The sequence below is a fragment of the Mustela putorius genome, unplaced genomic scaffold (assembly GCF_011764305.1).
Source record: "Mustela putorius furo isolate JIRA1106 unplaced genomic scaffold, ASM1176430v1.1 tig00001069_pilon_pilon_pilon, whole genome shotgun sequence".
In the NCBI taxonomy this organism is placed as follows: domain Eukaryota; kingdom Metazoa; phylum Chordata; class Mammalia; order Carnivora; family Mustelidae; genus Mustela; species Mustela putorius.
Window position 1 is genome coordinate 1,437,398 of NW_025421558.1, and position 14,922 is coordinate 1,452,319.

Sequence of the window (14,922 nt, forward strand, 5' to 3'; positions counted from 1 at the left end):
TTCTTTCTCTCTCTCTCTTTTTTTTTTTTTTTTTTTTTTTTTTTTTTTTGGTGATTACTCCAATTCTGAATTAGCTTTGGCCCAGAGGGCTTACCCTTCCTTTATTTCTGAGGGCAAGTTCCCATTTTGGTCCCCTCTCTAGACCTCTCAGTACCTGAGTCCTTTCCCTGAATCCTAGCCCAGGCTTCGGAGAACCACCCCACTACCAGCTGCCCAGAAGGATGTCCAAGTTCAGCTCATTGATTTTCTGTCACGATGCTCCACCCACATACCACCGTGATACCAGACTTTGTCTCAGATGCCTCCCTCATTGCGTACTGATTGTCTGGATGGGGACAGATGCCTATCAGGGTACCTGTCACCCAATAGAGCTAAGTTCCTCCAGTAGCCCCAGAAGCTTATCCCTTACTTGAGAATAGAGACTCCCCATTTGGCGGCTCTGTCCCCATCCTACTAGTCAGCCATGCCCCGAAAACGGTAGATACATGATAGGGTGAACTCACAGAGGGACGCAGTGGTTTGCAGAGTTGGCCACAATAAGCAGCTTTTAGCCCCCACTTTGTCCCAGCGATCCTGACCATGAAAGCCTCTGAAATTCTATGCTGGGGGCTTCTGTCGCCTAGGTTACAAAAGCACCGGCAGACAAAGCAAACCTCCTTCCCTTCTCTCCTCTGCCTGCAGACTTTTGTGAACCAGCCTGGAGCAGGGAAGGAAATGCTAGGGGTGCACTGAACATCCCGGTAAGTGATGCGCTGGGACCAAGGGACAGTTGTTCAAGGTCCACCTGGGTTAGCGCCGTCAAAGATGGCTCTCGGGGAGGGCAGAGATACCCATGCGACATGGTCCTGCTCCCAGTTCACCCGCGGAGCCCCACAGCCACCCGCCAGTAGATATACACACATCAACCGTTTGCCGGGCTGCTTGCAAAAGGGATGCAGAGGTGAATAAAGCGAGACTCAGCCTCAAGAAGCCCACATACTGTCCGGGATAGTGACTATCACAGCCCAGTGGGGTAGGCGCTGTGACCCGGAATCTGTTAGTTCTGTGGGAGTGCCGAGGCTGCGACTCGTGTTCACACCTGGGGGGGGGGGGCAGAAAGAGACCCCAGAATAGATGACATCAACTGAAACTTTGGGAATTGGGGGGAAGACGCCAAGCAGAAGGCAAGCGTTAGGAACCACCCCTGCAGAGGCTCCCAGTGTATGAGTGCGGGATGTATCCAAGGTGGTAGCGGCAGTCTGTTCAGCGATGGAGGGTTTGTGTTCAGTAGCGAACAGCAGGAGATGGGTCTAGAGAGGCAGGCAGAGGTCTGATCAGGAAGGGCTGTGTGTTGAGCCAAGGAGGTTCCACTATATTCCATAGGTGGTGAGGAAATACTGGTGTAAGAACCTCTAAAAAGTGGCAAGGGGGACAGGGAGACAGGGCACAGGAGAGGACAACTGTTGGCTCTTTGCTCCAAGTTTTCTCCAAGTGCTGACCTTCCCTGTGGGCAACCCCCTCTCCCGTGCTGTGAGCCATAACCTTGGCTGGGGATGTACCTAGATGCAGTGCTGTGTGGGTGACCCCACTTTAGAGACGAGCATGGCAGAGTGTATCCTAGTGATCCCCATGCCTACCTCGCTCTCAGGTATCCCCACTGCTTGGCACATAGTAGATGCTCAGTATTGGTTGAATGAATGAACAACAATGGGAGGCATAACCTTACTAAAACCTTCACGTGAATGCGTTAAGCTCAGTGGTCTTTGTCTCCCTAGCCACAGAATGGCTCCTATCACCAAAGCAGATCTCCCTTAGATTTGGGGAATGGGGAGGGGGTGGACCCTTAGACCTGAAAGAGGCCCACAGCTCTGTAGGGGGATTGTGGTTCTTACATGTGCGTAAACTATGAAACTGACAACATCCCTATCACTTCATGCTGAACTGTTCTTCAGATGCGACGCAAGGAAAAGGAAGGGACAGGAGCTGACCTACTCTGTTTATCCTGGTTGTATTATCCTCAGTGCCAGTCTCTGCAGAGCTGTTGAGAGGAGAGGAGACAAGATAAGCAGGAATACAGGGGCAACCGGGGGGCTCCATTGGGAGCGTCCCACTCGTGATTTCAGCTCAGGTCATCATATCAGGGTCCTGACTTCGTGCCTGGCGTTGGGCTCCAGCGGGGAGTCCACTTGGGATTCTCTCTTTCCCTCTGTTCCTCCTCCCACTCTCACATGCTCTTGCTCTCCCTAAATAAATAAATAAATCTTAAAAAAATAAATAAATAAATAACCAGGAATACAGTGCCTGACACGTGTTAGGTGCTCAGAGGTGTACGAATAGCCTCCTACCTGGCTAGGGTAAGGGCTCTGTAAATGACAGCTTGCATAACTCACGGTCCTTATCAGAGCCTTATGAAGTAGGCATTCTTACTCTCATGTTAGAGCTGAGAAAATGATAAGCTTTCTGGCCACAAAACTGGTAAGGAAGAAATGTAGGATCTGAACGCAAACCTGCCTGACTCCCAAGTCCACTCCTCTCCCATCCACCTGGCTGCTTTTGAAAAGACAAACAGCACGGGGCACGTACTGAGCACAGCTGGGTTGACACAGTGTGTGTAGGAGTTGAGGAGTACCACGTGTATCAGGGACATCAAAAGCAGCCATACCCCCTCTGGTGTTGGCAAAGTGATGAATTCCAGCATGAGACAACCAGGTTCCTTCCTCCAGGGGCCATGTTTCACCGAGGTCCATGCTTCCAGGGGACCCTCCTGTCCGTGGAGCTCTCGGATCGAATGGAATCTCCTGAAGGAGATAATAAGCACAAAAACGGGAGATGAATTACCACTGATGCTCTCCTAGGAAGAAGAAGCTTTCTGGGAGGAAAGTCGTCATGTCCGGTTCCTTATGTTTCTTTAGCATGCAGAGATTGTTGTCAAGATTCGCGCATGGTCCGAGTGGAAGATGTTCCAAGGAGGCTGGTTGACTCCACAAATCATGGTTTCCCTCCCCCTTCAGTTAACAGATATTTGTTGATCAAACACCACATGCCAGGCTTTGAGCAAAGAACTTAGTGTGTTGAGCTCTGCACGATTTATGGACTTCTATAATTTTAGGATAGGATATAGTAGAATCTCAAGTTCATAAAAATTAACGGGTATATACTTCCATATATGTCTAAAGCACAGATTGGAAAATTTTGGACTAGAAACCTAGAAGGAACTCCTAAGGCATTGGAATTATGAGTGCTTTTTATTTTCTTTGGAATTTTCTGCATTTTCCACAATAAACATGCATTACTCTTACCGTCTGAAAAAGGTATACAATAAATATTATTCAAAAGAACAATACCAGGACCAAGAAGGACCACGGAGGCTGATTTTCTATCTCCCCCTAGAACACCATGATGAGGAGGGCGCTTGGCTTTCCTAAGAAGATCTCTTCACCGGCTGCCTCAGAGAAGTCCAGCCTGGGGAATCTCAACCTATCTCTGGGAAGATGACAGCTCATGGCCGAGCTCTGACTTACATTTCAAAGAGATTTTCATAAAGCTCTGCATGCAGCAGGTTCTCAGCTGCATAACAGAAAATGATGGATTGACTTAATCTAGGAACACAGCAAGTGGGATCTTTACCACATCAGAAGTCCTGTCACCCTAATTAGGATAGGCACCAATGATCATTTGTTGTAATCAGACCAGCTGGCTTGATCTGGTCACTAGAACACTGCGGGAAGTTGCCTGCAGGTTCCCACACTGCCTGACTGACTGCGGACATTGCCTTGTATGCCTTTTGGTTGTCTACCTAGAGAAATATGGTACTCTTAGAAATTGCAACGAAGACCCAAAAATCGCTCAGAAAACACCAGGAGGTACCTAAATTGGGTACTGGTTCTAGTAGGGATTTGATTTCCATCCAAGCACCCAAAAGTTTTAAAAGGGAATCCTAGACCAGAGGAGATATAGCACAATGCCAGAGTAAAAACCTTGGATTTATCAATAAATCCGGATTTCAGGCCCCTGGCTGGGGAACTACTGGGGGACTGGGCAAACCACTTACTCTCTCTGGCTTCATTTCCTCAATGTAAATGAAGGAATTAGAACCAGATGTTGTCAAAGGTTTGCTCAGCCTTCCAAGACTTGCAGCCTATAATAATATGCTTTACATACAAAGGCAACCCATCCACCCACATCCATGGGTGGAGAAAGCTGTGATATTTATCCATTAGCAAACTGAGACATCAGCTTGAACACGTGAGAGGTGGCTGATCAAGGCTAGAGATAATCTGTGATCGGGACAAGACATGCTCTCTGTGCAAGACTGAAAACATGTCTGGAATGGAAATCCAGTCCTGAGCCATGATCATGCTGACATCACCATTTAATCAAACGACCTAAGTATTCAACATCTTGTATCTTAGCATTATTGACAATAATACTACATCCTTAAAAAGCAACATTGATTTCCAGTAGACTGGTCATTCAGAACCATTTCATTACTCCTTGCAGTATCTTTGAGAAGTGAGTTGGAGATTCTAATAGCTTTCTGTGACAAAAAATAGAGCTGTACTAATGAATTAAATTGTGGTTTTCCCCATCTTGGGGGATGAGTTTCCCTGGGGGCATTCCCTGGCCCCCAGGAGCCAGATTTGTAAGATCTCTTCTGGATGTGTGAGGCTAGATTCTGAATAAATCTGAACTATGTAGGTTCCCATTGTTTCATTAACTTCAACCTAAAAACCCTGCTGGTTTCTCTGATGCTTGAATTTCACACCACAGCTTGGGAAAACCACACACAAAATGTGAAATGAAATTACATCAAACACAAGCATTTTGAGGAAGACTTTGATCAACTACATCTGTCACTGGCATTCTAACATCACTGCTTCCTTCACAGGGAGCCCCAGAGTTGTTCATGAATGTATGGAGCCTGGAAAACATTTTCCAGGCCTTCTCGAAAGTGTTGAACCTCTATCTAAGACTAAACTCTCTCAAAGACTAAGTCCATGAAGAAGAAACTAAAAAGACAAAATGGGGTGAGCAAATACTTTCTCTAAAGGATAAAGTGGGGGTGGTGCAAGTGGGAAAGCTTGTTGAAACTCTACAGTTGTAGGATTTGGGAAGCACTTTTTCAAAGAACCATCTGTATTCCCATGTTTACAGAAGCATTATTTCCAATATCCAACATATGGAAACAGTGTGTGTTATTAACGAATAAATGAATTCATATTTTTCTAGATTATCATGTTTTCTAAGATGTATTGGGTTTTTTTTTGTTTTGTTTTTAAAGACTTTTATTTATTTATTTGACAGAGAGAGAAATCACAAGTAAGCAGAGAGGCAGGCAGAGAGAGAGAGAGGGAAGCAGGCTCCCTGCTGAGCAGAGAACCCCAGGACCCTGAGATCATGACCTGAGCTGAAGGCAGAGGCTTTACCCACTGAGCCACCCAGGCACCCCTCTAAGATGTATTTATCTGAGAGAGAGTGTGGGAGGGAGGGACGAGAGAGAGAGTGAGAGAGAAACTCTAGCAGACTTCAGCGCTGAGAACAGAGACTGACACAGGGCTCAATACCAGGACCCTAAGATCATGACCTGAACTGAAACAAAGAGTCAGATGCTTAACCCAGGTGCCCCTGGATTAATATGTTTCGTTTACACATACATACACACACACACACACACACACAGAGAGTAGATCTGGAGGGCATTATGCTACGTGTAATAAGCCAGAAAGAGACATTCTGCATGATATCATTTATATGTGGAATCCAAAAAGAAAAAAAAAAAAGTAGAACTCCTAGAAAAAGAGAAGAGAAAAGTGGTTGCCAGAGGCAGGGAGGTGGAGAAAACAGGGAGAGGTTGGTAACAGGGTCCAGACTTCCAGCTGTAAGATGAGTAAGTTCGGGGCTAATGCACAGCAGTAAGAACGAAAGGTAAATATGTGAGGTGATGGGTAAGCTGCCTCCATAGGAAGAATCATTTTACAAGCTACACACGAATCTCCAGTGTATACTTTAAATATCTTACAATATTATTTGTCAATTAGACATCAATAAATCTGAAAGAAATACATAGCAAAATAAATAGAAATATTTATTTTATAAATAAATCATAAATTTTTATAATAGATTTTATTTATAAATAAATTTAAAAATAAAGAGAAGAACTAAACCACCTGCACCATGGGACCCTCGGGTCTACAGAATACCAGGATACTATGATTACATAATTTATCTTTCATATCGGTTGATTGAACAGATGTGTAAATGACAGTGACCGGTGTGTGCAAGGACCCTCGTCAGGTATCAGATACTATTAAGCAGGTAAAGGAGACCCCCCACCATGAGTGGTGTGGGGCCCAGGGGACTTTTGGACCCTAGGAGGTTAGCGCTCTGACTCCCCGATGACCTTAAATGGACATGTCCTCCTCTCTTTTCAGAGCTGCCTCTGGAGCAAGACATCCCCCTAGCTGCCTGAGCTGGAAACAGGCCATCCTTGATAGACAGATCGCTTCGCCCCTTGGATCAATCACCACACTTTATCCATCCTAACTCTCAGATGTCTCAAGAAGACATTTGCTGGGCACCTGGGTGGCTCGAGCTGGTTAAGTGTCTACCTTTGGCTCAAGTCATGATCCCGGGGTCCTGGTTAAGTGTCTACCTTTGGCTCAAGATGGTTAAGTGTCTACCTTTGGCTCAAGTCATGATCCCGGGGTCCTGGGATAGAGCCCACATGTGGCTCCCTGTTCAGCGGGGAGCCTTCTCCCTTTCCCTCTACCTGCTACTCAACCAGCTGGTGCTCTCTCTCTCTCTGTGTCAAATAAATAAATAAATATTTTATACTCTTATACTTATATATATATATAAGAGTTCGTTCCTCCTGCCTCACCTTGCTGACTACAGATTGTCCTTTCCGTCTCAGAGTTGCTGTGCTCCCCACAGACTTCCTTGTGCTTGCCTCCTTCCAACATGCATCACGTGCTGTACTGTATTTGTCTGTACTGTAATGGTCTTTTAATACAGAGAGTTGAGTCCACAGCTCATGCACCTGAGAGCAGAGACCCTACTCTGAATCCCCAGCAGTGGGAAGAGTGGCTGTCCCAAGGCAGGTGCTCAGTCTCTGTTGGTCGAACAGATCTCCGTGACACACCTTCCTTTGGCAAGTGCTGTCTGCAACCCCACCCACCTCCTCTGCTTCTTTGGCAATTGCTCCACGTAAAAACCACACCTTCTCTGCCTCTGCTTCCTGGCCCCATTCTGACCTTCTCATCCAGTCTAGCTCGCGGAGATTCTCCCACTCACTCTCCTACTTGAGTCTGCATTCTTGCTCCTCTGCCCGGCGTGCCATCAGAGCCCCTGCCCTTCGTACACCTGCCTCCCTCCCCACGCTTGGGCTGAAACCGCACTTCTGATTATCTGCAGGAGACCTGCCCACTTAATGCAGCCGAATCACACCCAAGACCTCTAACCAGCATCTCTAGGGGCATGGCTGGCAGTGGGGCTGGATTTAGAAATACAAATTCAAAAGAACCTCAGCCATACCTCGACTCTGCCTTCACTGCTATAGCACAGCTCCAGCTGCAGAGAAAGAATAAGTGACATAGAAGTGCCGTATGTGGGGAACTACATAGCACACTGCATCTTCCAGATAGCCCAGCAACCAGGGGCTGTAAGGAGTATGAACGCCCTAGCAGCACAAGCAAGTCTGCTGATGACTTACACTACCAATCAAGATATACATAATTACACTAATAAATTGAGATATAGACATACATATTAATATAGATACACAAAATTAGTTCATTTATTCATTCGATATATATTTACTTGGTATCTCCTATGTTCTAGTCACTGTGCTAAATGCTTGGGATAGAACAGGGTAGATAGCTTTCTTCCTTCAAGGAAATTTCGACCTTGTCAGGGAGACAAGTACCTGGCCATATCATTAGAGAATAAAGTAAAAAGCAAACATAAAGATACGCACAAGGTAAACCAAGAATTAGCAAATAATAGAATCTAGAATTTGGTAGGGATCGCAGGACCTTTCGACCAACCCTTGCCTTGTGCCGGCTCCCTAGTAGCCATATCCCCAGCGCATACTTGAATGCTACCTGTGGGAAGGATCGTCCTTTCTATCCAGGCAGCCCGTCATATTTGTGAATGCGTTTGTCAAGCACTTCATTTTTAAATTCTTAAAATATTAATATTCATCAACAATCCTCCATACTGCAGAGCTGTTTTCAGACTCCTACTCTTTCTTCTGGTCTTCAAAATCTGCATTAAAAGGAAACACTCTTGGGCGCCTGGGTGGCTCAGTGGGTTAAGCCGCTGCCTTCGGCTCAGGTCATGATCTCAGGGTCCTGGGATCGAGTCCCACATCGGGCTCTCTGCTCAGCAGGGAGCCTGCTTCCTCCTCTCTCTCTGCCTGCCTCTCTGCCTACTTGTGATCTCTCTCTGTCAAATAAATAAATAAAATCTTTAAAAAAAAAAAAAAAAGGAAACACTCTTCCAGGAATGTCAAGATTTTTACCCCTGTTCAGACGCTCTCCCAACTCTTGCAGATCTGGATCTTCTTCTTCAACAAGTCACGATCAGAAGGAGCCTTCCATCTTGGTTATGAGTAGAAGGTGTAAGTCTATTTTGTCACACCCAGAAAACAAGCCAAACAACTACACTGAAGTGCAAGAGAGAAGAGGTCCCGTGATGGGATTTTCCTTCTCAACTAGAAATTTCTAGCTAACACCTCCGCTATCTAGGATCTAGGTGTCTTAGTCAGTTTGGGTTGCTATAACAAAGTGCCACAGATTGCGTGGCTTATAAAAGCCAGAAACTTATTTCTTATAGACCATGAGGCTGAAAACCCAAGCTTAGGGTGCCAGCACGGTCAGGTTCTGGGAGGACTCCTTCTTGGTGGCAGACTGATGATTTCTCATTGCATCTTCACGTGGCAGAAGGGGCTAGAGAGCTCCAGCCTCATGACCCAATCACATCCCAAAGGCTGCACCTCCTAAGACCATCACATTCAGGATTAAGACTTCAACTTGCCAATTTGTAGGGACACAAATATTCAGTCTATTGTACTATGCCATCTATCAGAAAAATCCAATCACCAGCAGCCTTATGGACCACTGTAGCCAAGAGGGCATTCTCCTCTTGGGCTCCAAGAGTTTGGCTCTGATCAGTTTCAATTTCTAAATTTGGAAGGTTCTTATCTTTCCATCTCCAAATAAACACATTAGTGTCTACATTTGGGCTCTTAATACTCAAGAGATGAAATTCAGCAGCATATACAAGACTCTTATGCTTGGGGAAAAAAAAAGAATGCTCTTAAGTATCCATTGTGTAAGAAAATACCTCTTTACATGAATAAAAGGGTACGAAGTGCTAGAGACAGAGTTTTCCTCTGTCTGAAATGGCTGATGTTTAGAGAGTGGACACGATTCTTCTGGGATTCTTATTTATTTCCAGGTATTCATACTAGCTTTGTAGAATTGGAAAGTTGGAGTACCGTAAAAACCATTATTTCAAATTGGCTCATCCAACTAGCCAGAATATTTGTGACTGTATCATGGAATTTACTGGTGTTAATATTTTAAATACTCCAATAAATAATTTATGCTACTACTCTCTAAGGAGCTATGGCAACAAGCATATTTTTAGGAAGCCTAATGAAGTTATAACATTATGAGGCTCTTTGCGGAACTCTTAGTGACTTGGGCTTTTCATCTCTAAACTCACAAGTCCCTTCTACCAGGAAACCTTCTGAGGCAGAGTTATTTCCTCCTCCTTTTGTGCTTTGCAGAACTTTTTATATTCCATTAGGACAATGCTTTTCCGTGGATGATAATACTCTCTTGACAAGATAATTGCCATGTCCAGCAGGAGATGGTTTCCTTTGGACAAAGTCATGTCTTATGCCCCTTCCATTGCTACCATCCAGCCAGTAGCCCCATGCCTGGCCAGACATGAGGTCAGGCAATGCTTGTTGGGTGAATAACATTGGCATACCTACAGCTGGGAGACTCCAATGAGTCTGTGCCTGCAAAACCTTCACATAACTCAGGTTTCTATCAGCAATCACAACAAAAGGTCTGTCCCCATATTCTGCCATCCAGGCAGCGCAATGCCCCTGTATATCCCGATGGAGTAGGAAAATCGAAAATAAATCTTTCATGAAAATTGGGTTTTCACGTAACTTGGGTTTGTTTCTTCACTTAGTGACCCTGGACAAACCACTTCATCCCCTTGGAGCTCAGTTTCTCTAGCGTGTGAAATAGGGTTCAGAGAGCCCATTATTCTAGCTTTCACAAGGTTTTGGGAAACTTGTATGTCAATTCAACAGTCACCAACCAGTACGCAAACACATAGCACTGTCATCATTCAACAGATTTGCTTAGAGATATCACTGCTAAGCAGCATAGAATTCCAACTTGTAGTTGCCCAGCTCGGGAGGTGGCATCGTTTGTGGGAGGCAGTAGATCTTTACAGTCTAAATTGGAGGTAAGAGATAAGACTTTGGGGACAGACGTAGATCTAAATCCCAGGTCCCCCATTTCCTAGCAGCGATCAGAGAGCAAGGTATACAACTTTCTTGAGCCTCATTTGCCCCAGCCCTATTAGGGGATCGCAGCACAGCTCTGTGGGGTTGTTGTAGGAATTTTTTTTTTTTGAAGATTTTATTTATTTATTTGTCAGAGAGAGTGAGCACAGGCAGACAGAGAGGCAGGTAAAGGCAGAGGGAGAAGCAGGCTCCCTGCTGAGCAAGGAGCCCGATGTGGGACTCGATCCCAGGATGCTGGGATCGTGACCCAAGCCGAAGGCAGCCTCTTAACCAACTGAGCCACCCAGGCGTCCCATGTTGTAGGGATTAAATGAGACACATCTGCAATGTACCTACCATAGATCCTGGCCGGATCTAATACAATTCAATAAATGACGACAGTAGTTGGTTTTATTAAAATCATTATAAATTCCTGAAGCAGATACACTTCCAGAAGTGACTCAGTCCCATCTGCAAACTTCATTCCTGGGGGAAACAGGATGAATTGTGACGGGCCATTAGGAAGCAGTCATCTGTCCCCAAATCCAGGCGGCTGGCTGGAACGCACTTGCAGGAAAAAGACGCGTGTGAAAAGTGCCTGAGAGTACACGTGTGAGACATCTGCTGTGTGCTGGTCCCAGAAAGGAAGAGAGACAATGAGGCAGGAAGGAGCAAGCGAAGCAGAGACGCAGAGAAAGGGTCCATAAGGACTTGCCCAGGCAGAGCCATGAACAATGCCACCTGGATGTGGGATATTGGGAAACCATAGGAGAGGATTAAGTGGTTATATTTGAGAGCAGGAATTGGGTTGCAGTTTATAAGACTGGGAAAAAAGCCAGAATAAGACAGATTACCACAGCTCTGATGATGAACCAAACTGCCACAGCTCTGAAAACCGGGTATTAAAGGGGACCCCACCGCAAAGATATGTCTTTCATATACAGATCTTTACATGCCTGTGCAAGGGGGAAATGTCAGAGTCACCATCTCTTTATTTTTATATTTTTAAAATATTTTATTTATTTATTTGACAGAGAGAGAGAGAGAGGGCACAAGCAGGGGGAGCAGCAGGCTTGTCAGGGAGCCTAATGCAGGACTCTATCCCAGGACCTCGGGGTCATGATCTGAGCCAAAGGATGACACTTAACTGCCTGAGCCACCCAGCTGCTCCTTGGAGTCACCATCTAATCCAACTGTCTGTGAGAAAGAAAACATGAGCCACGTGTATAATTGAAAACTTTTTTCTAATAGCCACATTTAAAACAAAGTAATAAGACAGGTAAAATTAATTTTAGTAATATTTAATCCACTATATTCAAAATAGTATTTCAAGAAGTAACCCGTTGGGATGCCTGGGTGGCTCAGTCGGTTGAGTGTCTGCCTTTGGCTCAGGTAGTGATCTGGGGGTCCTGGGATGGAGCCCTGCATCAGGCTCCCTCCTCAGCGGGGAGCCTGCTTCTCCTTCTCTCACTCTGCTCAAGCTCTCTTGCTAGCTCTGTTCTTCTCTCTCAAATAAATAAATAAATAAAATCTTAAAAAAAACAAACAAACATGTCTTCCATATAACAAAGTACTACTGACAACATTGGATTCCTTTTTTTCATACCAAGGCTTCAAACTTGGCACAAGCCACCCCTGGAGGGCTCTGCCTCCCGCCAGGGCACAGACCTAATTCCAAGGGAAAATAAATTCCATTCTCCTGAATTCCTGGGCTGTTAAGACCTTTTAAAAGCCCAAATAAGTAGAGCTAAAAAAGACCTTTAGGGATATTCAGAGTGCAAGGGCCACAGACCCATTCCTGACCTTGCCCCTTAGCACCTTGGCTTGAATTGATGCAGCTCCATCCTCCCATCCAGCCTTCACGGAGCACTCATAATGCTTGGCCTGTACAGGGGAATCATGATCCATGTTCTCTGCACTCTCCCACTCTAAGGAAACTCTCACGCACTCACTTTTCCTCTCCATGCCCTCTCTGGCTCTGGTGAGCAGGGGTGGGCGGGCACACGACTCCATGAGCCATTCCATCCTTCTCTGTGGTCATCTGGTGTGAAAAAGTCCGCCCAACCAGGGACAGACCATTGCGGGCGAGCTGGGTCAGCTCCTCCTTCGGGAACACAGAGGCATAATCAGCCAAGGGACGGGGAGAAGCATCCGAGGAAGAGGCACGTAAGCCGCGGAGCTACGGCAATATTGGGTTTCCAGTCAATCCTTAGGCTTCTTTAATTTCCTCTTTGATCTGTTTCCCAGATTCGGCTTCCAAAAGTCATTTCATTTTAACAAAGCAATTCTCCAGATGAAAGTATTTTGAAAGTCTCCTATGGGAGGGTCTCCAAGGAACCCTGGCTCCTGGAGCTCTCTTGGAACCCTCCAGAACCAACCACATTCTGGGTTCCTAAGGCACAGCTGTTGTGGGTTTTTTGTTTTGTTTTGCTTTGTTTTTGAGTTTCCATGAGATTCTTGTATCTTTTATGGTCATAATGATTTTAAAAGAATCTCTTATGTGTCAAGAAAACCTGAAGGAGTCTAAACTTTGCAACAAAAAGGCCTACCACAGAGATGGATGCTTTCACACACATTTAAGCAAAGCTCTTTTCCACCACTCCCCTCCACACTTGTTTGCACTTGGTCTCATGCCAACACTTAGCCTGACAGAGAAGTGATAGATTACTTTGGGTTGCATTCCCAAGTAATTATATTCTGAAAAAGACCTCATCATGGTGGCCTTCTGGGGACACTTTGAGGCCTCATATCATCTACAGCAATGGTTCTCAACTGTGACTGAGTATCAGTACCACCTGGGGGTCCTTTTAAAATATGTTGATGCCCAGGCTCTCTCCCAGAGCTATGAAAACAGAACCTCTGGGGGCAGGTCCCTAAACATCTGTACTTTTTAAAAACTCCCCAGGTCATTCGTATGTGGAGTGCTGATTGAGAAACACTCAACACACAGAATATGCCCTTATTCAGGCTTGGGTTTCTGGCAGAGAAAATCATATACTGTCCTTACTTATGATGGAAATGCAAATTTTTTCAAGGATGCATAAAAAGTAAAGAATGATGCAAAATGAAAAGTAAATCTCACTCATCAGTAGACTCACCAATAGTTCCACTCCCTAGAGGTAATTATTACAGGATCTAGTGTGCCCCACCAGGAGTTATCTGTGCCTATGCAAATACCTACTTAGTGTGTGTGTGTGTGTGTGTGTGTGTATGTATGTACACACATATATACATATGTGTGTATACATATATTTTTATGAATATGTAATATACATACACACTCACTTGCATGCATACACAAATACATACATGTCTTTTCTTATTGTGGCTGCCTTTTTCTTCTATTAATCTATCTTGCTTTTTAACACAGAAACTATTGATAAGGAAAAATAATGACAGGATTTGAGAAGGTACTTACTTTCCATAATACAACAAATTGTAAAGCTAAAGTAACTAAAACAACATGATTTTGTAGGTGGAGTAAATTATTTATTTGCACAGATTAGGAAGTTTCAAAAATAATCAATGAAATTGATTTGGCATATGGGAAAATCGGCATTTCAAGTCAGTGGGGGAAAAGATAGACTATTCAATAAAGACTATGGGGTTAATTGGCCATTTTTTAAGGTGGACTCCTATTTCACAGGGTGTATAAATTCAAGATCAAAATAAAATAAAAGATCTAAACAATAAAAGAAAATCCATAAGCATATTAGGAGAAAATTTTATCCTGGAGTGGGAAAAGTTTGCTAATGTATGAAATCTAGAAGTCATAAAATAAAGGATAGACAGATTGCACTACATAAAATCAAAACTTCTCTAGAAAGAAAGACACAACAAAGAAAAGTACAATAAAAACTAGTGAAGGAAAACAATATTTACCACATGTGTAACAAGATTAATATCCAGACTATAAAAGAGTTTCATACAGCAATAAGAAAATGACAATCAACAGAGACAAGCAAAGCTATAAACTGATGATTAACAGAGAAACAGACATGAACTATAAACATATAAAAACACATTCAACCTCAGAATGCAGATTAAAACAATGCTGACTTTTTTCACTCATCACATTGTCCAAGTGTTCTAAAGCATTGGTTAATCTCAGGAGATGGTGACTTTTTGAAGAAATAGGTATGCTCGCATTTTGGTAGAAGAATAAATGGAGAGATCTTTTGAAATGGCAATTTGGCATATTCTGTAATGAAAGTTCATGTGTCCTTTGATCCAGCAGTTTCACTTCTAAGTATCTATCCTACAGAATACAGGTATAAACAAGTGAACCCCATGATCTCTAGAATGCAGCATTCCTAGTAACGAAAGAAAAAGAGAAACACTATAATGTCTCTCAATAAAGAGTTAAATGAAATAAGGTGTAGCTACACTGTAAATCCTATGCAACCATTTAA

General features: G+C 44.2%; 1 protein-coding gene across 8 annotated transcripts in view; it reads right to left on the bottom strand.

The window, feature by feature from the left end:
- The window catches only part of AMOTL1 (angiomotin like 1), a 152,290-nt gene that overhangs the window by 122,095 nt on the left and 15,273 nt on the right, over positions 1–14,922 (bottom strand). For 6 of the 8 annotated variants that reach the window (XM_004754517.3, XM_045087176.1, XM_045087179.1 and 3 more), the window contains one exon: positions 2,642–2,777. In XM_004754517.3, the coding sequence (XP_004754574.2) occupies positions 2,642–2,777 (136 nt within the window). Of the gene's footprint in view, positions 1–2,562; positions 2,778–14,922 lie in introns of those variants that run through there. The other 2 variants (XM_004754522.3, XM_004754518.3) reach the window with 1 other exon arrangement.